At 41.2% G+C, this 24,025-nt stretch overlaps 1 protein-coding gene across 2 annotated transcripts in view; it reads right to left on the reverse strand.

The window, feature by feature from the left end:
- Positions 1-21,945, reverse strand: part of TBC1D8B (TBC1 domain family member 8B) — a 32,199-nt gene extending 10,254 nt beyond the window's left edge. The window contains exons 1-13 of one of the 2 annotated variants that reach the window (XR_008433416.1): positions 21,752-21,945; positions 14,019-14,129; positions 11,793-11,911; positions 10,962-11,187; positions 9,792-10,032; positions 8,599-8,806; positions 6,821-6,988; positions 6,123-6,272; positions 4,852-5,002; positions 4,408-4,622; positions 3,837-3,954; positions 2,845-3,130; positions 1,450-1,535 (exon numbers count right to left, since the gene is read on the reverse strand). Coding sequence is in view for 1 of the 2 variants with exons in the window: in XM_053955672.1 (XP_053811647.1) it covers positions 1,450-1,579; positions 2,845-3,130; positions 3,837-3,954; positions 4,408-4,622; positions 4,852-5,002; positions 6,123-6,272; positions 6,821-6,988; positions 8,599-8,806; positions 9,792-10,032; positions 10,962-11,187; positions 11,793-11,911; positions 14,019-14,129; positions 21,752-21,881 (2,253 nt within the window). In the remaining variant the exon portion in view is untranslated. Of the gene's footprint in view, positions 1-1,449; positions 1,580-2,844; positions 3,131-3,836; positions 3,955-4,407; positions 4,623-4,851; positions 5,003-6,122; positions 6,273-6,820; positions 6,989-8,598; positions 8,807-9,791; positions 10,033-10,961; positions 11,188-11,792; positions 11,912-14,018; positions 14,130-21,751 lie in introns of both variants that reach the window. The other variant, XM_053955672.1, reaches the window with a different exon arrangement.
- Positions 21,946-24,025: the final 2,080 nt, after the last annotated feature.

Genomic DNA, 24,025 nt, shown 5'->3' on the forward strand with positions numbered 1-24,025 from the left:
AATATGAGACACTTGCCAGCACTGAAGAAACTCAGTTTCAAATGAAGACTTGAATTTGAAACTGAATTTGCATAAGAAAAAGGGGCTGTGAGGTAGAAACTGGGATATGGGCCTAAGAACAGGGCTGTCATCTTGGAAGATTCAGGTTCAAAGATCTGCCCAAAACAATTTTCAAAAGCCATATCAGACACTACTGATTTGGTGCCATCTCCCACAGAAGAAAGTGAGTTTTTGTTTTTCAGTCATGATTCCATCTCTCTGAAAGCTTCAGCTTACACTTCTGAATGCAATATGTAGCACTTCATTATTTACTATCTCTGGCCTCTATTCTGCAAATATTCATCCTCACTTTGAACTCTCAACTTTTTTTTCAAGAATCTTACAGGGTTTTCCAAACATGATTCTTCAGTATAACATTCTTTTAAAACAATACTATAGCAGAACAGACTTCTGTATGATTAGCCCAGTGCTATAGAGACAGTTCCAAGAGAAACTGAGTTTCTGATTCTTGACACTGTGTCGCCCATTAAAAGTATCATCTTCTTAGAAAAAAAAAATCAAAGAAGACATTTTCTAAATTGTACAAATTACAGTTAGTTAATATTTTCTGAGTCAAGGTCAGGACACTTTTTCAAAAGAGATGTACTGTGGATTTTTTACTAAAAACACTACTGTGAATCAGAAAACAAAACAAATATCACACAGATAAAAAAAAGCAGTTAATGGAAAGAGCAAAATGTGAACATCTTTTCTCTCAGCTTGCCTTTCACTTTTGGTGGGCTGAGCCAAAACCTATCTACAATTAGATTAATACTCTGATTCACATCATGGCAAGGGAAAAGAATGTCTCATGGAAATCTAGGGAGAAAAAGGAGAAACTAGATCTCCTCACCAATGCAGAGCTCCAAAGCTTAGCATTGCAGAAAGTCAACTTGCAAATTGAAAGAAAGTACTTAAGGAGCATAGCTGGTCTTCCTCACTAAATACATCTCTAGAGGGCATTTAACCCATACCATAAACTTCTCAAGTACACAGCTTCCCATATGCATTGTTATGTCAAAAGTTACCAGTATCAGCAGTGTGCAGTAATCAGTCTCAAATTAGTATAACATAAAGGCTGCTTCAGCTGTATTTTGTCATTTACTTAACATACTAATAATATTAATGAGGGATGGCAATACATGACCTGTGATGAATCTTGGGAACTCCACTCAGGACAGACTAGAAAGCACCTTCCCAGCAGTTAAAAACACACAACAACAGAAAAGTAAACCCATCCCATAACCTATAAGGTTTTCAGTGAGGCTCGACAAAGTACAGAGCCAAATTTCTACCAATCCAGACAGATTTTCTACCCTAGTTTGTACAGTGCAACTGCACTGTTTCAAAGCAGCCCATGAAACATTAACACTGCATGGGATGCAAAAACATGCCCACAAAAACACATACTTCATTTGACTCTCGGATCAGATCAGTGATGTCCACTTTTGGATGGTCACTCTTTGTATCACTGAGGTTGGAGCCCTGCTGCACAGCTGGAGGTAAAGGACTGTCTTTGTTAGTGACACTGTCAAAAAATCTGCACAAAGCAAACACATGAGAAATCAGCAGGAACCAGTTTATCACAATAAAACAATAATATTGGCATCTACGGAAGAAAAAGTGTGTAGAGAATGGGAAAAAACAAAGAATATCAGTCAGTAGCACAAAAGTGCTATAATAGTAACAAAGATACACAAACTTTGGAACTGCCCACCCAGAGAAGGTTGTAGAACTTCTAGCCTTGAGAGTTTTTAGGACTGAGCTTATGTGATCTAGTGCTAGCAGCAATCCCCTTTTGAGTGGGAAGTTAAACTAGACTCTTTCCAAGGTCCTTCCATTGGCATTCCCCTGGTTTTCTAATCCATATAGCAAGGTTGTACTAACTGGGACAAAGAAAAAGGCTTGTCCTGAACTGTGAACAAGACAATCTTAATTCCCCCAGATGTATAAGACAAAGGCATGCCTGATCTGTACCTGCTTATCTCACCCACATAACCAGCCTAAATAGATCCACTGGGGAAGCCAGATTTTACAATAAACACCAGACTGCATGGTCTCATAACAAAAACTACATCTTCAATAATTCTGTAGCTCCTACCCCATTCAAACATGCAACATGTAAAAGCCTCACTAAACAGAAATTCTTATTATCAGTTCTTAACAGTCATAACTCGTTAACTGCTACAGCACAGTAATTTTGCTGTTCTAATACTCCATGATACACAACCACAGAATCAACAAGAGAATTTAGTTAGTGAAGAAAAAACTGTACAAGTTTTGTTTGCAGTACGTCAGTTTAAAGCACACTTCACGTTGCTAACACAGAACAAACATCTCATCATGACTGATGAGCTCATCACATTTTTTTGGTCTTATTTCTGTTTTAAACCATTAACAGCAGAGGATTCAGCAGCCTAAACTACAAGAACTAAGCTGAAGAACTTGCTGCTGTAAGTTGATGCCTGAACTGATGTCTGGAACAGTCATAATGTGCTTTTCATCAAGGCAATCTGCCTCCTATACATGATACAAATTCAAGGCTAAAAGCACATTGCTTTTTCTTTAAAATTCACAAAATATGTATGGTTTTAGTAGAACTTGAATACAGGATGGGATGTTCAGAGGATCCAGGCCCACTTTCCAGCCACCTCTTCCAGAATTTCTGCCTGAGATGAGCACTAATTCCTATGAAGCCTTTGGAAATCTTGGCTTGATGTCTTCTCAGCTACCTCAGAATGACTTATCTACATGCAATTATAGCAGCTGCTATGTAGCCTGAAAGAGTAACAGTTACACTAATACCTGTTGAGAACAGTGACTGCTTCTGCATCATCCTTACAAGTGAGCAACTTCTCCATGTTGTATTCCAGCACTGCAAGGCCCAGCTGCAAGATTGCCTTTATTCCATCATAGAAGAAACAGTCCACCACATTGACTGCACTTTCAATTGGCAGCACACTGATAAAAAGGGTAAGGAACCAGGAGAGAGAGACCGAGGAGAAAAAAGTCATGTCCGTCATGTGGTCTGTCAACTGAGGCAGGTGAACCCTGATGAGCTCCTCAAACACTGCCTGATCTACCAAGGCACCTGCAGGGAAAGGATAACAAAACCACCACCCAAATCTTAACACAGAGAAGCACACTTCTCAGAGCACCAGCCAGAAACAAAGTTCCTGTCCTAGTGCAGCTTTGTTGTACAAGCACACACAGGCCCAGCTGCATGGAACCATTGGCTCCTTCCCCCATGTTGGAATCTGTGCTCTCCATGCCTGGGGCCAGAGCCTTGGCCATGCTCAAAGTGTGCTGCCACTTTGGTGAGTACATGACTGCTTCCAGTGACTCTCTTGACAGCCAGTACCCTTCCTCTGCAACAAGAGAAAAACTTCACACCCCATTTTCTTCTAACATATACACCTGTAAGAACTGCATATGAGATCAAAGTCCAAGTCTGGACCTGCAGTAACTCCTTTTCCTTTATCTAAACTGACTAAGTTTTAAATAAATAGTATGAATTGCAGTTATAATTCCAAAGGAACTAATAGTGTCTAACTGACTATTTCCTGAATAGTTATGTCTAGAATACTGACAATATCTGAAAATCACATCCATGCCTATTTTAAGGAGCGTCATGGGATGTTCTCCATTTTCTACTCCACAATACCAAAACAAATGCAATGGTTTCTCTCCATCAGTCTTCAGCTCATTCCTTATATTTGTTCTTAATGAATAACCATTGACATTCAATATAGGTAGACATTCAATTCAAGATAGATAAAAAAGCAGATGGATGTTACCAATGATTCGGCGATTGAAATAATCAGGGAGCATCCTTTCACACACAGCAACCAAAAGCCAGAATGCTTCCTCCTCTTTAGCATACAGCAGAAGCACTGATGTCAGAATATTCATTGCCTGCAACATTCAAACAGGAAAGGAAACATTAAAGAGAAAAGATGATGAAAACACAACTGGTATTATTTCTTAGAATTTGTATTTCTGAAAGCACTGTACAGCACATTTTTAAAGCACTGGGATAACCTACAGCCATACCCAGGACAAGAGTTTTACTTCTATGTTATTAAATACAGATCAGAGTATCTAAAGTACATTAAAATATTTTCAAGTGCCATATGTCTTGTTAGAATGCAAATTCATATATGAAGTGGACATGACAGAATTCATAAACTAGTCCAAGTACAATGTAAAAACTCATTTTACACAATGGCATGAAATAAGCAAAGTAAGTGAACTACTAAGCAAGAAACTATTCCACATTTCTGTGACAGATTTTATGAGGTGCTACTATACTATCATCATGAGCTAATATTTCAACAACTAGCACTAAGACTCTCAAAACTGGTATACCTGACAATATCCAATTTGTGGATTCCTGAATGCATAAGCTGTAAGAACTCTCCTGAGGGCAGAAATTCCTGTGTCACTTTGAAAAGCAGGATGCTCAGGTAAGGAGCGACGTAAATCTCGCTCAATTTCATCAGTAGCCAAAGTGCACGTTCCTAAGGACTTCTCCACCAACTCAGTGTAATAACCAGGGTTGGATGCCATGTCATTTACAGCACCTGCCAATACATTGCATTGCACAGTATTAGAGGACAGCAGTAAAGCAGTAATTTGATTGTTTGCAATTTGTATAAAAATTCTGGTGACTACTGAGGTACCTCATGAATTTCCACATATTACTGAAGTAATGTGTCAGGGTAATTCTACTGAAATTAATGGAAACACTCAGCAATGAAAATTGCCAATGATGACTCCCAAAATGAACCAGTTATGCTTGTTATGCAATACCTGAGAAGAGCAGCCAGAGTTCTCCTCTTAATGCCTCTGGGATGCCTCTTACAACTAGGTCTCGAGTCTTCTTTGTTCGAAACATACTGACCCCATGGCCCCGTTCCGCAAACAGGATGTTCCACAACTGTTCCTTCATTTTTTCTTTCAACTACCAAAAGCAGAAGATAACAAGCATTAATCATACTGGTAGATTCTCCTCAGGTTTCAGAGAACAAAAATAAATTTTGCTCCTAGTTCTATTCATATAAACTGGAAACTGCCGCATTGGAATCCACATTGATGTGTGAAATTTGAAGCAAATCAGAGCAAAATCCAGCCTATGCAGAGCAAAAATTTAGCATAAAATGCTATCTCATACATGACCTACTGTTCTTTAAAGTATGTTTATACAAGATGAGACAGAAGGTAGATCTAATCCAGTATCCCATCTGACAAAAACTGCCACAGCACAGGAAGGTCAAACAGACATTTCTGTGGAAGCAAAGCAATTGTTGATGGGGTGCTCCAGCTCATGTGAGGTTCCAGGGCTGAGACAGGGTCAATGTCCCCACTACAATTTCTGTGCATGCAGCACTAAGATTTAACATCGTTAAAGCAATTAAAGGTACTGAAAAGAAAATCACTTCTGTTCAACATACTATAAAAAGCAGGATTTAAAAATCTGGACACCCTTTTGTTCTGCCCAAAGGGTATTTGTTTTCTGGTATTTCTAATATAAAACATTTCGTATCTTAATTTACTCAGTTCTGCTGAAAGACTTATTTTGAAATAAAACCTGTCTTCTTTCACATACTATGGAAAAGCAAAAATTGGATGATCTGCTGCAAAAATAACTATATAAATATTCTTCAGAGCCTAACTTTGTTAGACAGTGCTGCAGAAGAAGGAAACAAGGAGGAAGTTAAATCAATTTCTTAGAACATTCTCCTTGCTCCCAGAGACTTTGTAGTGACTTTGTATCTTGAAAATTCAGACAGAAATGCAACATGTTCACTATCATAAAACAAACAGCCAACTCTTCCCTGAGGGGTAGAAGAGCAGGAAAAACTAACTCAATGAAGATAAGACATATCATTATTAAACAAGATGAGCAGAAAATTGAATGGAGCCATGAAGAAGCACCCTGTGGACTCCAAATACAGAAAATACAGATGAAAGAAGACCGGCAAAGCCCCCAAGGAAATCAGCAGCCTGGCTGGAATTCATTTTGATATACTTCACTCCTTTCCAATTCAATTCCAAAAACTGTTGGCCATTTTATCCCTTACCATTTTAGAGTCAAGGTTCTCAGCATCCTGAGGATGGTAGACAGTCATAAGTGCTTCTGTACTGACAGTTTTGCTGTTATCTCTCTGGCCCATCTTTGACTGTCCTGCACCAAAATCCTTTGGACTGTCAGTGGCAGAACCAGCTGCAACCTTGAAAAAATTAACAGTGGTTCTTTTAAATAACAAACAATCCTCCAAGGAACAGCACTGATACCAGACCATTATTGCTCATTATATTAAGTTACAGGTGCCAGATACAGACTTCTAAAATAAATGATAAACAGCAGTCTCTGCTCTGCACAGGGCTTTCAGGAGGCTGCACTTGGGGGGAAAAAGCCATCTCTCAAGAAAAAAAACTAAATTATGAACAGACAAATATTCATAATGAGAATTGAGAATAGGATGATAAGGACATCTGACCATCCATCACCACCAAAAAAACCTCATTCATACAGTGAACTGTTTAGAAAACCTGAGAGCACTTAAAAACCAGCATTACAGCTGAAGTTGTTTTTCAAAACCTGATGAAAAACAAGGTAAAGGAACCCAAACAGGATTCCAAACAGCATTCACAGTAGCACCATTGTCCAACTCACTCTCTTTCACATGTTATTTATTTTTCTAAATCTTAAAACCAGAGGTTCGTGACTTATTCCTATGAACAAATTCTAATAAATTAGAATTTCCAGAGCAGTTACCTCAGTACTTATGATGTGTTGTGGACTTGCAGTTGCATTGCATTTCATTCTGAGCTTTGCCACAAGCAGTCCAAAATCTCTGACCTCTGTGAAACGAAAAGCTGTTTTCCCTTTGGTACTAATGCTGACTCCTCTGTTGGCTGGATCTGCTGTATCCACCCCTGTAACCTATGGAACCAAGGACACATAAATTAAGCAAGGAATTTTACCTGCTTACTTATAAAAGAGACAACCTGTTAAGAATACATATGTAAATGAACCAGTGTATGAAGCACACAAGCAGACTAAGTAACACAAGTCACAAGTTGAAAGCTCAGCTGCCTGTAGCTATTTTAGCAAAAGGCACTATGTATTATGCAACAGATTTTTAACAGAGTACCAGAAATCTTCAAAAAGATTTTCTCAGCTGTGAGTGCTCAGCTTATTTGAAAACTTTGTCTCCTTCTACCCACTGAAGCAGTTGCTTTTTTTCGCAGAGAAAACATGACTTTTGTAAGTAATCAAATGAAACAAGTTTTGCAAGACTGAATTTCCACCGAGAATACCCTGTCAAAACAGCTGTCATAACACATGACAGCTAGAGCTGACTTTAATTGCCATGATGGAACACTTACAGACTACAGCAGTTAAAACAGTTTAATCATACAAGTTCAAGTGTGACAATCATGAGAATCTAGACTGGCTGGCATTGCTGATGTATTCATGTTGTTAAAGGTAAAGAATGGAAAACCACTGAGCACACTGTTAGAGGTAAAGAAGGAAAGACAACTGAAATGAGGCAAGTCCTGCAGAATAAAGAGTGAGGGTCTGACAGTCCACAAGAATAAATTTAGAGCTCCTTTAACACAGCCTCTTATGTTACGGAAGTCTCTATTGTTTGCAGCACTATTGAGAGGTAATCAAGTATATTGTTATATGTAGGTGGGGAACACCAAATGTACTGCTGAGATTAGTACAGCTCACCCCTATGTCAGGTGTCTTATGTTAGTGTGTACACAGAGCATGTAAAGCAATTACAGAGCAATTATAGAACCTGGCTTATTTGTAGGCTATTGTAAAATGTGTCTGGTGTTGATGAAAAGCTTTTAACACTGGACAACTGAAATGTGGCAATGTCCCAGATCACATGAAGTCAAGACAGAAATGAAGAGAGAGGGTTGGTTGTTTTTTTTTTTTTTTTACAGAAGTTATTCTGCAGTATACTATAGTATTCTATTGAAATTCCAAAGCTGTGCCCTTTGCTATATGGTCTTTATTCTGTCCTTATAGTCTGTTGAGATTATCAGATATAATGGCATTGCTACTTGCTTGCTCACAACTGGATTTTCCTAGACTTTTGAACAGACAGTACTGCTCAACTGCTGCAAAAAACTGCACTACTGAGCTGAGAAACACAGCAGCATGATTATTGATCTTCAAAGTCCTCTACCCACTACAGTTCTTTACTTCTTACCTTGAGAATATCTCATTAACTCACCTACAAGTACTAAGAAAAAGTTTTTTCCTTTAATAAAAGAAAGTATTAAAAATTTGGATTCTGTACCAAGCTACAGAAATAAGAGTAAATAGAAAATGGAAAGAAGACAGAGAAACAAGTCTGAAACATGAAAGCAGTTCCAAAAACCTACAAACAATTCCTACATGTAGTGTCCAGGGTAGGGGGAAATACCTGACATCACATAAAATAAGGAGATTCTAATGAAAATCTGCTAAACTGGCATTAAACTACACAAGTGCAAAACTGCTGGTATAAGTGAGTGATTTGTAATTTGCATTACCTCTCTCAATGGAATGATTACACTGCACAGGCTGCCATCCTGGCTGGCAAAGCAGATGTAGTTTTCTGAAATGCACATTTTCCCATGGGTGTTATAATGACTGAAAGGAACCCATAAGAAGCACTCATGAACTTCCTTCAAGGTCTCTTCTTTAGGTAGCCTGAAGAACGCACTAAAATGTTTACTGTGGGCATGGCTCTCCAGGCCTCTGGAATAAAAACATAACACATTGGTAAGAAAGAGAAAAGAAAAATTAAGTTTTAAATGTCTTTGCAAATACAAAAGTCAAAAATATCTTGGGAAAAGACAATAAAATATCATGTTCTCCTCTCCCATAATCAGTTTGGAGGGTTCAATGTTTTTCTTGAAGAGGCAACAAAGGGCAGGACCACACCTACCTGTACATCCACCTAACAAAATATTTAAATACATCACTAAACAAGACCAGATTCAATAATGTTCTTACACGGTAGAGCACAACAGGGCCTACAGGTAGTGCAGAAAAGATATTAATAGCATTATGTGCTCTGTTTCTCCACACACCAGAATAATCAATTTAAAACTAGAATAAGTTTTGGCTTGACAGAGGGTTAATTAGCTAGAAATGTAGCACATGCTGTAAACATCTGCCAGGGGCTAATTTTTCACAGATAGCTGCAGCCAGATACAGTATTTTAGTTGTAGAGCAGCATCCCTTTCCAGCATTGCTACCAAACTGAGGAATCAAAGGAAAAGGAAGGACCTTAACCATTAAGTTACTGGTATTCATGTCTTTCCCACCACCCAAAATAATGCTGTACCTCAGGAAAGCCATGTCTATTAAATGGTTTCTTCCCCACCTTATCCTTCTTCATCAGGTATCTCTGGAGACACTGTAGCTCTAATCTGAATTTTCTAATCCTAAATGCTGCAAGAACACCTTTTCAAAATTCAAACTAATATAAACCTTTTAGTTGGAAAACCAGCACTGAAGATTTGATCACCTCCTGCCTTCATACAGACTTTGGATCCTCACAAGTAACAACAAATTACAATGCTTCACATGGCTTTGGTCCAACATTTTAATGAGACACTTGGTTAAGAAAATATCAGCTTTGCTAATATTTACAATCTCATTGAGACAAGGATTCTCTTCCTCTTTTGCCTAAATAAATACTGGGCCCAGAACAGATAAACTATAAGCAATGCGTTACCTCTTGGTGATCTGCAGAGGGTCGTGAAGGACTGGATCATTCTCAAATGTCTCCTTGTCAAAAAGTCTTCTAACTGCATAGTTTGCCAGCTGCTCCATGAGAAGGAATGTTTCACTAATGTGCAAAAACATGGAAAAATAATGATCTTCCCCATGGGAGCACACATGAATGCTCTCTGTCAGAATCACATTGGAAGTTTTCTCAAGTTTTGATATTTCATCCCAGGAGATAATAAGTTTTACTGAAAATAAAAGGGTAAGGACATGTGAGTCAGTTCTCAATATATGCCTGTATTAAAATATTAAAAAAGAAATGCAGTAGTAGCAGTTCTAATAAAGTATAATTAAACAACATAGTCAAATGATAACACACTTGGAAAGGACTGTAAACTAATAAGCACAAAATGCATTCTATTCCTATTTCCTAAAAATTAATTCCATTGGAAAGAATTTCATAGAAGAACATTAAAACACAGACCATGTATGACAACACAAGTTGACATCACCTTTTCCATGCTCTTATGTGAAACTGCAAACACCAAACAAACACCATCATACAAGCCAACCCCCTCCAACAGGTCACCAATAGGGCTTCTTAAATCCACCATGTATTGACATGTAGAGGAACTGTGCCCTGTAGGCATGGCACTTCTCAACACAGATAAAAATCAGCTTTGAAATGATCCTATTTTCTGTATGTTTTCCATTTTTCATGTAAATACAGTATAGTACACACTATTAGAGACATTTGTTTGAGCATTTCAAACTAATGTTACACAGGGAAAAAAAAGAGTTTTGTGCAGTGATCACCAGTGTGTAGTGCACCCATGTGAAATATTAAGCCTGTGTGTGAAGAAATAACTGTAATCCTCATACAGTTAATATTGCAACATGAACTAAAGATGATGGACAACTTTTAGCTGCAGTCAACTTCTGGAAGTCTGCCTTCTCTCTGAAGCTTGAATTAAGGAAGCATAATAATGGATATTGAGTAGTATGTTACACAAAGGTATGCATTTCCATAAATTATGTGTGCAGTTTCTGCTCACCTCTTTTGACATCTGCTCACATGGCAAAATAGCTCCCTTAGGACAAAGGAAGAATCCCTCCTAATCTGAAAGATGAGCAATGAAGCATGAAGGGAGACAGCTCAGCATCAAGGCTTACTTACTTTCTGCTCCAAGCAAAAACGAGTAGAAGCTAAGGAAGTTGGTACTAAGGTACAGCCATCCTTGACAGGGCACTCTGCCCTTCCAGTAGCTGCACGAGTAATAGGTAATCAACTTCTCCTGCTCTGGTAATCCAAAACACTTCTCAAACTTCATAAGACCTTCACGAAACTTCTCAGGGTCATCTTCTCTTACAAAAGAATCTTTTCCCTCTTCAGCAATCAAACCCTACAACAAAAAAATCACATTACTTTATGCATGTGTCCATGTGGGTGGTTGTCATATATGCACCTGCATGCACACAGCACAGTTCCTGTTCTCCCAACAGGAGAGTAAGTTTTAGAAGGCAAAGTAGAGTCTGAGGATCAAATCATAGGTCGTAAATAAAATGTGCTGTTTCAGACTCATCCACCAAGTCTCTGACACAGCTTAGGCAAGACACATTCCTGTGTCTCCTCTTCTGAAACAGACATATTTTCTTCACTTAATCCCAAGAGTTTCTGAGAGCAAATATAGAGAAAAAAAAATAGACCATATGCTTCCCAGGCACTGTTAAACTTACTGTGAAATAATTTATCAACAGTCTTAGACCACTATCTAAAGGCATTTGATGTGTCATTTATTAAGTGGAGTTTATGCCCAACAATCCTACTTAGTTGTGGGGCAGAGACACGGGAACAATGGCACATGTTAAAGTGAACAGTCACATACTACTCAATCAGAATAGGCAGCATTACAATGCTGTCCTGGAATATTCTACAGAGAATGTATTATTTGTGTACAGTTAAAGGAAAAAGAATACTTAGCTTTTCCCAATTATGCCTGTTACTTACTCTTATCTTTCCCTGGACAAAGCTCGTAATGTCTTCATTTGAATCAAATACTGATAAAGTCTTCATAACATTGTGCTCTAACCACTCCCAATGTTCTGTTATTTCTTCTCTGCTGGATCCTATTGAAAAAGAAAGTATTGCTTTAAATTAGGACAGACTTCAATCATTTCACCAAAACTATTCATCAAGGGAATACTTAGCAAATTCCCGAGTCACAGAGCAATTTAGATACACAAGTCAAAATCACAAGTCTTAAATTTCTTATTACCTCTTGTGAACACTGAAAACGTATTCAGTGTACATGAAACATATGCACTGCTGTGTTTTTATCTTGCAAGTCCTTTATGCAGCTCTATTTCTGGCCATTAAACCCAAAAGCATCTCAGCTTTGTCAACATTACGTGGCTCAGTGCTGAAGCCTGAGTTGGACTGACAGTTCCTTCCTGTCAGCAGCACCTCCCCAACACAGGCAGCACAGCACCACTGCAACACTCCCAGTTTAACAGGCCAGAATGTGGGAAATGTGAGACCAAACCCATGAGGTTCAGCAGGAAATTAAATCTGTGCCTTTGATATCCTCAGCTTTGATCACTGGCCCACAACAGGTTCCAGAGCAGAACTTCAAGACTAAGGCCTGCTGTGCAAAATCCCTTACACATGTGAGGATGTAAAGCAAACATCACTGGAACCAGGGAGGCAGCAAGGACTGACATGCCACGAGTGAAAACGCGGGGTTTCAACAAATTCAAAACAGAGTCAGTGCTTTACAGACAGTGACTCCCCATCAGATGCTGGGGGACAGGGAGAGTGAAAGAACTTACATAGGTTTGAATAAAGGCATTCTAGAATATAAATTAATTGGCAGCTTGACCCTCCACAAGAATGCTCACCAGTCAAAGCAAGCAGAGCGAGCACATACTGTTGATACCCTCAAGCAAGAACACACCTTGAACAATTGCTTTTTTCTCAGCTTGTTTTATAAAGGGTAATTAACCAACGTTCAATGGACCCCACGGAATTAAAGTGGCCTTGTGAATGAATAGAAATTGCTCTAAATATAGTTAAATAGTCAGGCTGCATTACACTGTGTGGATTTGCAGCAACACTTAAATTATATGAAGAGTAATTAACATAGCAATTACATTGCAAAAGTAATTCTTTTTCTCAGACTACACATGTAGGCCAATTATTTGAGTCACAATGTGAATCAGAGGCAAAGAGGTCACCCAGAAATAATGAAACTTTTTTGTAATTGTTTAAATGGTTTAGGAGCACTGTTTCAGACCCTTAATATGTAATAGCAGGAACAAAGTGTCATCCCTTCAATTTCTTCACAGGAGAAACAGTCTAAGACAATTAGGACAATTATATTATGTAGCTTTCTGTTGTAAAGCATATATATGCAGCACAGAATCTATATAAATTCAGTCCTAAAATGAAGATTACCCTTTGTATTTTCCCAAGGTGTGACCTGATGGCAGTAGAATTCCCCAGAGTACACTTCCAACATACATATTAAAGTACTTTTTTGATAGCCTGTCACCAGGTCTGACTTCTTCAGAAGTGGCCCTGAAATGTTATTTATTGTCAATTTACAAACTGTTCAAATTTTTTAAGGATGCCCTTTTAAAGTGACATGCAATTACATTAAATTAAAGCTACAAGAATAAATCTGTACTTACTTTTCCATTCCATATTGATTAATAACACAACATGAGAAAGAGATAGAACTTATACTAAAAGAGCAACAAACACAAGGAAGAATTTAGCTCTGACCATGACTGTGAACTTGCATGTTTTAACATGCAGAGACAAAGTAAACAAAAATATTAGGATAAGCATCTACTGTTACTCCTACCTACAGCACACTTTGGAATAAGATGATCCTGGGAGTCCATCCTGAACTGCGTCAAGTTATCCTTGCACCTTACAAAAGAAAAGATTGTGCCTCTGTCACTGTAACAGTGCCCAAAGGCTTTGGTACCTGAAGGGCTCCTGCAGAAAGCAGGCAATCAGAAGGTGTAATAGGAAGAGTCCACAGATCTATTCTGAAAAACTGGAACCACACTCTGCTGTCAAGCTCAGGGCTTGCAAATGCTTTTTAACCATTTAGAGGTCATGAGAATGAGTAACGATGTGAGAGGATTAAGCCAAAAATGGATGGCACACTTTGCACCCTCCTTTGCACTCTGTGGACCTGGCTGGCTCCCAGAGCACGGTACGTACCGCACGCGATGGACCAGTAGACCTGGGAGTCGGGGGTCTGATGCAGGATGCGGAACGGGGCGACTTTCGACGTAGAGTCCAACACTGCATCCAGTGTTCCCACAAGGAGACCTGTTGTGTCCAAGAAAATGTACACAGCACAGTGAACCTCCAGTTCTGAAACACACACTCACTGATTCATTTCTTGGGGAACAGGAATGCTGCCCAAGTAAGGACTAATGAACTCTGAGAAAATAAGAAGCACAAATGAGAAGAACACAAAGTATTCCCAGAAGAACTTCTTTGGGATGTGATATTTTGATCCAGTAAAAGCCACGAGGCACAAATGAGGGTGAAGAAGTTTCTTGAGATGGCCCCTGTGGAAGTGATAGCCATGCAGAATGTGAAACCAGAGCACAACCAGAACTGTAACAAGGCAGTCCCAGCCTTCAGTGAGCACAACTAGTAATTGAACTACCTCTTAATTAGTCATTTATTGTTGTTCTGTTTTCCAGGCACAGGAAAGAGCCCTTCAAGACCATAATTGGCTGTCACCTCCCTGCCACTAAGTATTGAATTAGCTCCCATTAAATAAAGTTCAGATGAAAATATACTAATTTCACTAAAAAGACAAATTTCATCTCTCCAGAACCAGGACAAAAACGTTGTCTGGGAAAATGAGGGCACATTTCATAATGACTCAAAATCATTCTCTCTCACTGTGCAGTAATAAAGATATTAGCCCAGATATCTTAACTGATCCTTCAAAATCTATCAGGAAATTCTAAAAGAAAAAAAATCAATACTGAAGAAACAATTGAAACTTTTAGTTCCTGATGCACCAAAAAATCTTTTCTTGTTACAACAGAAACAAAAATACAATCAACAGGATCTTATGCTTCTTTCCTGCATTTCCTATGTTTGCATCCTTCTAACATGGCCACAGAAACAGAAAATTCAACTGAAGCAAAGTTACCAAAGTAATCACACAGGGCTCTTGGTCTCCTACAGAAGAACAGAAAAATAAGATATGAGATTACCCAAAAAATCATGACACAATTACTCAAAGAGCTGCTGTAAAGTCTGTTTCAGAAACCTGTTGAGATCATGGAGGCAAAGCATCCCCAATAAATGCCAGTAGAGAGCTGGAATACAAAACTAACACAGCCCTTATAGAACCTTTATATCTTTACATACCCTTCCCTGTTTAACAGAAAATGATTTTTTTTATTTTAGTTTTTAATATTCTGTAGAAGTACTAGATTTCGACAACTTCAAATGCATCCCTCAAAAGTTATTTTGGAATTTTTAGGTTGGCTGCTTTGGTACTTTGGGTTTCACTTTCTTTCCATTAACTCCCTCCCAAATTCTGAAAAATAGAAATTGTGAAAGAATAAAAGGAAACAAAATAAAGCAAAATTTGTAAGTCTAGACACTCATCCTCAGACCATGGTTTTCCTGAGGATACACTTTCAGCATAGAGCTTGTGGGACTACCTCACTGTAGTTATTCAAGTTTCAAATGTTTTTGCTTCTCCTCAAAAACATGGAAGTAAATAATTACAACAAACCACAAAAAATACCCCAAAACCAACAACAAGGAAAAAAAAAAAAAAAAAAAAAAAAAAAAAAAAAAAAAAAAAAAAAAAACAAACAAACAAAAAAAAACACAACCAGAGCAGTACATTACATCTCTGGTCTTGTCTGCAATTAACAGATTGTAAATTGCTGTTGGAAAGTAGAATTACTTTGTAGTTCCTGACTGAAGACAGACGTTGAATAAGTAACAAATTTATGTCTGTTTAAGCAGCTTTTGCTTACTGAATGAGTCATGACACTGAGCTGATCTCAAAGATGGCTTTGCTTCAGCAAACATTGCATTATTTCATTCACAAATCTCCTAATAACATTTTCTGTTATAATATACAGTACAAGGACATTATTCACCATTTATAAGGCTAGCTCAGCTTGAGCCAATGGTTACCACAGTGCACTAGAAAGCAGCACTCCTCAAAATGCCATCACAGCTCCTGTCTCCTTGGAAGGTCATCAGATTTTAGACACAATGAACTGTACCAGGTGAGTATCCATCACCTCAGCATTGCCACAAGTCATGAATGGGATGCAGACTACAGGTTTGAGCCTAAGGCAATAAACAGTACAGTACAAACTAATTCCATGACTATGGAGACTACCATAACTGTGAGGAACAAGCAGAGGCTCACTCATCTTCTCATCCTAGTCCTGAAAATCCTCTACGAGCTGCCAATGTTTGGAATACTGCATTATTAGTCAGGGTTGCTAAACCCTTGCGTGTTTCTCCCCAGGCACTCCCTCGGATTGCTATTTCCCAATGGGAACCAAGGGACAACTTACAGAGGGTCACCTGCTTTCATCTCTGCTTAAAACTAGAGTTTTCCTGGGGATTCCACCTAATCATCTTCCTGCTTTGCTCAGAGAATGACTTCAGCTGTATCTATGAAAAGTGATGTACATTTATACGGAAAAAAGGCTCTGATTTTAGAAAACATTTTCAGTTTCATAGCTGCCTGAGTAAAACCACTGGGAAATAACCTAGATGCTTCAGTAAATAGGGTAAAATACCCTAGAAACCAAAATAAAGGGCAAGGATTCAGAACAGCTTTGAAATACAGATGTGTCATTCCCAAGATGTCTCTAAAATACTTGGTTAGAAAAATATCAGCATTAGCTCAGAGAGGTACCACAAAACATCAGCGCTGAATTTTGCTCTCAGTTGTACCAATTTAGGGCACATACCAACTGACAGTACATGTTAACAACTGCCCAGCATTTGCCATTTGGGGTCAACACAACTTTGTCCTTCTGTATGTATTTCACCAAGTACACCAAGAGAATACTAATATTGGTGCGCTTTTTTTTGGCCCTTTTCAAACCACAATCCCAAAGATTTTTATTTTCTTCTCTTGGAACAGCATCAGTTACAGCTTTTTTATTTCTAAGGATCTACTTTATTTATAGCAATTTGACTACTGCATTATACTAATCCCACAAAGGATAGGAAAACAATATCAGTTTCCCTTTACTGATGAAAAATCAGAAACAAAGAAAACATGCTTCTGTCTTTTTTTAAAAGAGCACTGTTCTTTTGAAGCATAGTTAGCACAGGCCTGGTCTCTCCTCTAATGCATAACAGTGCCTTTGAGGTCAACAATTAATTATATTAAAACTGGATCAGACAGACTCCTGATTTGCTACATTCAAAGTGTTAAGGAACATAAAATATTTAAGAAAGTAAGGGTTCCTTACAAACAGAAATGTTCTATTAAGCACCACACAGGGCAGCCCCATTGCAGCAAGGATTTTGGAAAGCATATATCGTCTACATATTGACCAATATAACAGCATATTGGTCTACAACTGAGTTCTCACTTTTAGTTTATTTATATCATCATTTAAAAAAAATAGTTTCTGGAAAATACTGTAAAAGCTCTTCATGAGTGGCAAAAGCTACAGAAAGTTACATTCTGCAGCTATACCCAATTCCATTCCAGCAAAAACTGCTCCCTTCTACAATCTGAAGAACTCACAGCCTAATCAGAGCAGAAAAACCACTGTAAAACAATCAAGTTTGTGACAGGCAGCTGTAGTGGGTTGGCCCTTGCTGGATGTCATGTGCCCACCACGGTGCTCTATCATCCTGCTCCCCAGCAGGACAGAGGGAGAAAAAATGCATCAAAAGCCCAGAAATGCAGGTCCACTGGAACCAAAACTACCAGCCTAACTTAGCAGATGCTCTGTAGCTTCTATTAAGGCTTCTCCAGTACATTCCCTAAATGTCTCCCATGCAAAACCATGACAAGGATGCAGTATCAGGGGAGAAACATAACAGCAAATATTTCTTTACAGTGACAGGATAAAGCTTCTTTCTGTAACAGCAACTACTTTTATAGAGCATTTTGGTTCAATCTTTAAAAAACAAAAATGACTGAAGCCCCAGCTTTCAATAATATAAACCATAAAATGGTATCATCTGTGTGTATTTGATTTAAAATACAGGAATGCCAACTTGTAAATAATACTCCTTTTCCCACATCCTCAAATTAAGCACAGAACTATTTTCTGGCTTAATTTTATTTTGTAAGTGAACTTGATTTCATGATTAAGGAAATAACGAGCATGGGCTGAGATGGGAATGTTCTAAGATAATTCAGACAAATAACACATCAGTTTAAGCCTTCAGAGCCAAAGGATTTCATCTCCATTTACAATAATTCAAGTGCGTTATGGTCAGTGGTTACGACTCAGGGAAGAAAACAGTAACTCAGTAACTCAAACTTAGGTGTGTGTCCAACCTTGCCTCTATGCAGCAAGAAAGATATCCTTAGAAATAAGGAAAATTACAAGTGCAACTCTGAAAAAAAGTAAGTATTGGTCTGCTTGGTAAGAACACAAAAAAGTACTGCAGATCACAGTTCCTCTTTGGTTTTGTTTCTAAAAAGCTGCCTGACAGGAACTGGGAAGCACACGCTGGTAATTTTTTCCACCTGTCATTCCCAAATGTAAACATGTACCTTAACAGACACAACTAATACTTCAACATTGTTCCTTCTGTCAGATGTCAGAGAAGGAAAATTTCCCCACATCCCTGCCCAGCTCTGTCTGCCCTTGTCCCAAGCCCCTGTGCATGCAGGGCATGGTGGGCCAGCAATGGCCCACCCAACAAGCCACAGCTTTTAAACAGTGGAAATACCAGCAGGGGCCTTTGACAGATTGGGGATGGCAACAATTGCCACAGGAGAGCCAGGACATGGGAGAGTCACAGGTTTTCTCCACCTTTCTGAGCAAGCATGGCACAGGGAAGGCTAGTTCCAACCATATATTTATTTCACTGATAAGTTTTTCTCCTCTCACAGTTGCATTTTATTTATCTTTCTCAAGCAGAAAGAGGCAAATTGAAACAGCAGAAACAGGAAATAAGCAATTGGTTTGTTAAAATTTCAGTTGTAAATTTATGAAAACTTGGAATTTTATGACACCAAATACTCATGTGCATCACTACTCCCAGCATAGCCATCTCCTAATCAAGGTCCTTCCTAAACTAGAACCAAAGCTAGAGCTCTGTGATCAGCATGCTTAATCTCACTAGACCTTAGTTACAGCACACGTATTCACAACTATATTCTTATCCATCCACTCTGGAAAACCTGATCAGCTCTCCCAGAGTGGTTCTGCAGGAGACAGAACAACCAAAGGACAGGGTCACACGGCTGCATTGTCAGACTCCACACTTTGGGACAGCCCACTGTATGATCAATCACCCAGTGGAGCACCACTCAGACAGGTTCCAGCACCTGCATCCTTTGGGGAGCTCTAAAACAGAGAATGAAGTGTAAAGCTAAGCAGTACATATCTGCAGGGAGGGAGGCAGGGCTGAGCACAGCCAGCACAAGGTGTTTCTGGACCTGTTCACAAGTCATCCACACAACCAAACTCTGAAGTGTGGTGTGTGTGCACACAAGCCATAACAGCTCCCTGTGTCATCTACAAACTGGTCCTGCTCCCGTCAGTCCAGAGGGCTCATACAAATAAATCCAACTGCAGCCTTCATTCTATTCCTAGGACAGCACCAGAATTCCCAGCCTTCCTCCAGGTAAGCACCTCTGTTGACATCTATCTTTTGCTCCTTTGTCTGTACCTTTCTCCAGGTACTGGTTGCTTCCTCAAAATTTCCCTCCTTAAAGCCTGTCTTGCCGACTGTACTCCCGTATTTATGGGAATCCTTTGCCACGTCCCCATTAGTGCTATTCAAACCCTGCAGCACCACCCATCTTTGTTTTCACTCCTGTCCTGAGGCATTGTTCCCCTCTTCCCTCATGACTCATCTTGTACTGATGCCTCCCTCTTTCACTCCTAACTCAGTCCCTCAGTGTTGCCAGTCACCTTGGGCCTTGTCTCACCAGCTGTAAAACACTCTTCAGGAGAGCAGGATGATTTCGTTTGTACATTTGGGATGATTTCATAACACAGCAGCTGTGCTTTGCTTTTTCCTAAGGAAGTGCTAATTTTCTCAAGTGACATGCAGCAATATCAAATCAATGCTGGCTTATACCTAGGAGGTTTGGATATTTCCAAACCTACAAACACAAATGTAATTGCATTTTATGCAACTGTCTTGTTAATCTTTCTTAATCACAATTTTAATTCAAGAACATCTCTCTCCTTTTGTTTCTGTCCAGGGAAAAACATAACTTGCACAGAAGAATCTGTAAGAATTTACAAGAAAAGTTACAGAAATAACGTGTGCAATGCCACATCAAAAAAAAAAGCATACTACAGCAACTATCCCATCCGAGTGTTTTTCCCACACTGTCAACAGCCACCAAGAACAGGAGAGCAGTTACAGAAGCCTCACCTTCACCAAAACCCAAAGGGCACTTGGAGGCCCAGCTGTCTATCCTCTATGAGGAGGTTTTCAAAAGAACAATTTATTCCAGTTCTCATTGTTCCACTTTAATCACAGTCCTTAAATGAATTTTATCATGCAGAAAGTCAACCTTCATAGCAACTTGGTTTCCTTGGCTTCCAAATACATCAAGGTAGAGAACGGGCCATCAAGCCTGATCCCCACAAGCTTGCAATACATCACCCTTGGTTCTAAGACAAGGCCTGACATTACCTATCTCTTTATAATGCTGATATGTATAGTAAACTGGGATTTTGGGATGATTTCTTTCATACTTTTCACGTGCCCTGCCAGTGGTTCAGATGCCAATGAAGAATGATCCACCTCCAGCTGCAAGGGCCATTTCTATATCTGAAATTCACCAGCCAGAAGTTTGAACCTTGTGGTTTTGTTCAGTAAAATTAATAAATGTTCCCACAAGACAATTATGCCTTATGTTGAACATAGCTTGCTTTAGGATGACACAAATTAGAGAGAGCCTAGAAAAGCTACAGAAATGCAAAACACTTGAGAACCACATCTCACTGAGGAATGACTTTATGCTGATTCCCTGTAGCATTTCCCCTTGAGAGGGTCAATGACAGATGCCACCAGTCTATAAAGGACTCAGTTCCAGTCAGAATAGCTGCCACCATCACAGAGATTTCAGCAGTAGCTGGGGCCCCTGCAGTGCCTGATGATACAAACAGGCAAGAATTAGAAATAGAAACTCAACTCCATACCTTGAAGTTCTCATGGAATAAAGTTTATTATACGATGGTCAATTTCCTGTCCCACCCCTCTGTCACTTTCCTGACCCACCACTGCTGACAAGCCCATCAAATCATATGCTTGCTTTGAAAACAAGCAATCAGAAATGCCTGAGCAGTTCATTTCAAGCAGCCCCAGACGCCCGCAGAAAAAGGGATTTGTAAATGAGCATCTTGCCAACAAAGCAAGACAGATCAGTCCTTCTTCAGACGCGTCCACTTGCACCAAGCTGCCCATGAGCTGTGCCGGACTCCGCTGGAGCAGAGGCTCTTCAGCCCGTGCCGAGGCTGGGCTGTGCTGCCCACAGTTCCCCGGTGAACCGGGCATCCAGAGCGCCAGCCCCCAACCCTGCCGGGTGCCCGTCCCCGCCGGACTCCGCTGCCCCTGGGGCCGCGCTACCCAGGGAAAGGAAGGCGAGAAGAGCTCCGTGAGAAACCCGGCAAGTCCGGGGCTCCAGAACTCGAGCGGGTCCCCTTCCTGCCCCTCTGCCTGGGAGTCCCGGGGCCGACAGAACGCCGTCCTCCCGCTCCTGCCCTGCCCCGGCCCCACGGGGGCAGTACCTGCCAGCCCGCCTCCGCCCTCCTCGCCATAGCCCCGCCGCCTCTGCAGCACGAAGTACGGGTTGGAGCGCTCCTGCACCCACAGCTTGAGGGCATTTTTCAGCAGCACCTCCTCGGGCTTCAGCCACATCGCGCGGCCCCTCACGGCACAGCGCTTCCACCGCCGTGCCCGCTCCGCGCCGGCAGCTGCGGTGCCAGGCAGGGTGGGCGGGGCTACTGAGGCATGCTGGGAGCTGTAGTCCTTGCCGCCAAGGGGGCGCGCTGCGCTGCTGTAATAGGACTACAACTCCCGTCGGCTGTGCGCTCCCCTGCCTCGGGACTACAGCTCCCGTTGGGTCCTGCGCGCCCCGTGCCGCGTGGCGGGGCGCGGCTGCCCCTGTGGCCCCGGCGGCCTGTTCCGGGGGATCCGGGCTGTGCGGTGTCCCGGAGCGGGGCCCGGGAGTCCGGGCTGTGCGGTGTCCCGGAGCGGGGCCCGGGGGTTCTGGGCTGTGCGGTGTCCCGGAGCGGGGCCCGGGAGTCCGGGCTGTGCGGTGTCCCGGCGATCCGGGCTGTGCGGTGTCCCGGAGCGGGGCCCGGGGGTTCTGGGCTGTGCGGTGTCCCGGCGATCCGGGCTGTGCGGTGTCCCGGAGCGGGGCCGGGGGTCCGGGCTGTGCGGTGTCCCGGCGATCCGGGCTGTGCGGTGTCCCGGAGCGGGGCCCGGGGGTTCTGGGCTGTGCGGTGTCCCGGCGATCCGGGCTGTGCGGTGTCCCGGAGCGGGGCCGGGGGTCCGGGCTGTGCAGTGTCCCGGAGCGGGGCCGGGGGTCCGAGTCCCGGCTGTGTGTGCCCCGGGAGGGCTCTCCGGCGCTCCCGCACACAGCACCGGCCCGCCCCTGCCCCAGGCGGGGCAGAAGCTGCTGCGGCCGCTCTGCCCATGGCACACGTCCCGTTTTTAGTTCTGGCCACACCTGACTCCATTTTCAGTCCACAGGACAGACAAACGTCACTGGAGACGGGGTTTGGCGCCCAGGTGTGTTTTCCACTGCAGGCGGGGTTTGGGGTGCAGAGACAGGCTGACAAAAAGCACAAAAAAACCAGAGGGCTGGACGCCCCACTGCCTCCTCTGCTCCAGTCTCTGGTGCCAAGAACATTCCAGAATTGCCATCTTTTCCCACCTCCATGTAAGATTCACTCCTGCTCCTAACACAGTCTGTCACTCAGTACATATGGAGTGACTAGATCTTCCAGTTTCCCAAAAACTTCTGTGCACTTTCCTTAGCACTATTTCCAGCATAATTGACCTTCCTAAGAATTTCAAGGATAATGCTTTATTGATTGTGTGTCATACAAAAAATTCAGCAGAGAGCTGTTTAAATTCAGCCTCTGCTTTGAACTCTTTCTAAAAAAAAATTATGCCCATTATGCACTAATTGTACATTGCAACCGTGGCACTTTTGCTTTATACTGCCTTCCTTCATGCTTTTCAATAGTACTTCACTACCAAAAATGCTGCTGCTAGCACTGGGCTATTTGTGAGCACGGGCACAGTGAGGTTTTGCCAAGCAGTCACAGAAATTATTTGGCAATACCCATCTACTTCCAGCTGCACAAGCAACCACTTACAAAAGGACCAGTGTGCAAGCAGACCCAAGTGTGCAATCACATTTAACTCACAGGAAGCTTCAAAAATGGGTGAATTGCACTGGCATGAGACTTTTTCTCCTTTTCTTTCAGTCACTCATTGCACCACAGCAATAGAAGCTGTAGAATTACAAAGCTGTACTTTGGGGACTGAATATAGGTTTAACTATTACAATTCTTTTACTTGTTTTCATAACAGAAAAGGAAGCAACAAATTTCTGGTGGTCTACCTTTACTAGAAAGGAAAAATAAAATAAAAGTCATTAGCCAGCACATGGTAACTAAGATAGATCATTAGAACATTAGATAGATAGATAGATAGATAGATAGATAGATAGATAGATAGATAGAACATTAAGGAGAGTCCCTGATACTCTGGCACACAGCAATTCAGGAGGCAGTGTCTTCAATCCCCCACCTGAAGCCACGAGTAACAGACATTGCTGGGGATTTACCAGTGAACTGACTGAGTGGTTCCTGCACGGTTCCTGCTCCTCTAAGAGCATTCCCAGAGAGAGTGTTTACCATTTAATTTTCCCCAATTAGACAAGCCCCTGGATACAGGAAATTAAGGACCTAACACAGATCTTCTAATTCTGGTGCTAATTTTAAGGAGAGATGCCCTTGGCATTTCCTACCCAGAGCTTGCCTTTTGGT

This window comes from Vidua chalybeata, chromosome 14, assembly GCF_026979565.1.
Source record: "Vidua chalybeata isolate OUT-0048 chromosome 14, bVidCha1 merged haplotype, whole genome shotgun sequence".
In the NCBI taxonomy this organism is placed as follows: Eukaryota; Metazoa; Chordata; class Aves; order Passeriformes; family Viduidae; genus Vidua; species Vidua chalybeata.